The sequence below is a fragment of the Propithecus coquereli genome, unplaced genomic scaffold, assembly GCF_000956105.1.
Source record: "Propithecus coquereli isolate 6110/MARCELLA unplaced genomic scaffold, Pcoq_1.0 Scaffold230, whole genome shotgun sequence".
NCBI classification, from domain to species: Eukaryota; Metazoa; Chordata; class Mammalia; order Primates; family Indriidae; genus Propithecus; species Propithecus coquereli.
Genome location: NW_012147842.1, coordinates 931156 through 932761, shown reverse-complemented (window position 1 = coordinate 932761; position 1606 = coordinate 931156). Strand labels below are relative to the sequence as shown.

The following is a 1606-nucleotide window of genomic DNA, read 5'->3' as shown; positions in this document are numbered from 1 at the left end:
ATCAAGAATTTCACAAAATACCTCCAAATTTTATAGAAAGTCAATGGGAATATAGGATCTTCTTTTATGAATAAGACTTAACAAACAACCAAAATGTACATAGGTATATTGTGTATAATAACTTCATTCATTAACACATTAAACCTGAACCAGTTCTCCTTTATGACTTACCTCTTTGCTTGGTGACTGAATACAAATGTCTTTTATTTTGGGTGTTGAATAAAGCACTGATTTTGTAGAATTTGTGCTGAAATCATTGGCAAGACCTAAAAAAAAAGTATTAAATTTTTGAAAACAAAATACAGTGTATATCTATGGGTTAAAATGAAAAGCAGCTCTATTTGAAGTAGGAAGAATTGTCTATGACTCTTTAAACGTAATTAACTTAAATCAAGTACAAACATCAATTCAATATTCAAATATTACTGAAAAGCATCAGGAACTGAGAAAGACAAGACTCCTAAAGAAGTTGTATGTCAGCTCTTCTTTCAGAGCACGTATAGAAGAGATACTCTTCTACCATCTACCCTTATTTCTTTGGTTGGCCCATTCTCTTACTACCTTTTGATGCTGACCGGCACTTAGAAAAATTTTTGTCGTACTTCAACCTGCCTTAGAAAGGGATATGAATCACTAAAGATTATCTCAAACTCTCTAGTGATGCCAAGAATTCTGCACATCTATTTCTATCATATGAAATACTTTCTCTTGTGTATGGTAACTATGTAAGGACTTCCACATTACAGGAATCTAGTGTGAATTAAAGGAGATGACAAATTATTGTCAATAATTTTTGTCAGTATTATCCTAAGTATACCAGAAGGTACATGAAGAATTGCATATGAGCTCGAAATTGTGGGGAACATATTTTGCATATATTTAAATGCTAGAACATATTTGCCCCATTTGATATTACTATGACAAATTTATATTTTCATCCATCCCAACCCTCAAAGTCCATCCAGAAACGAAACCTTACTTTTTTCTTCAAAACAGTCTTTTAAGATTTCCAGTATGTTCTGGCCTTGCTCTGTGTTAATGTCGGGTCCCCTGATAAGAAAGAAATAATATGTAAACAAATGGGTATGCTCCAATAAAACTGAAACAAAACCTGTTACAAAACAATAAGCCGGAATATGGGCTGTAGGAGTTTACTGACCTCTGATCTATAACATTCCTATTTTCTTGAGATTTGAAAAGTACTATTTATGAAGTAACTTCAGATTGTGGGCCAGAATGCATTATCAGATCATCCATCATAGAATTTTATAACTGAAAGATCTCAGAAACCACCTAGCCCAGTAAGTATCAACGAAATATGTGCATAAAATTACCTTTGCAGAAAAATATGTAAGTGGTCATATCCCCCAGACCAAATGAATCTGATTTTCTATGGTAATTCATGTAAATTCTGATGCACAAATCTGGTTAAAAACCACTAACTGAATCCCATGCCCTCATTTTGCGACAGAGAAACTGAAACCCCAATTGGTCCAAAAGACCTGCCCAAGTTTATAAACCTAATTAGTATTAATGGCAGAGTTTTTACCAGAATATAGGCCACTGTTATAAATTCTGGCCTTGACACCACCCAAGAGTACTACAT

At 33.6% G+C, this 1606-nt stretch overlaps 1 protein-coding gene across 1 annotated transcript in view; it reads right to left on the bottom strand.

Moving 5' to 3' along the window:
• The window catches only part of CENPC (centromere protein C), a 105556-nt gene that overhangs the window by 89166 nt on the left and 14784 nt on the right, over positions 1-1606 (bottom strand). The window contains 2 exon segments of the mRNA XM_012645340.1: positions 172-266; positions 980-1050. Coding sequence (XP_012500794.1) covers positions 172-266; positions 980-1050 — 166 coding nt within the window.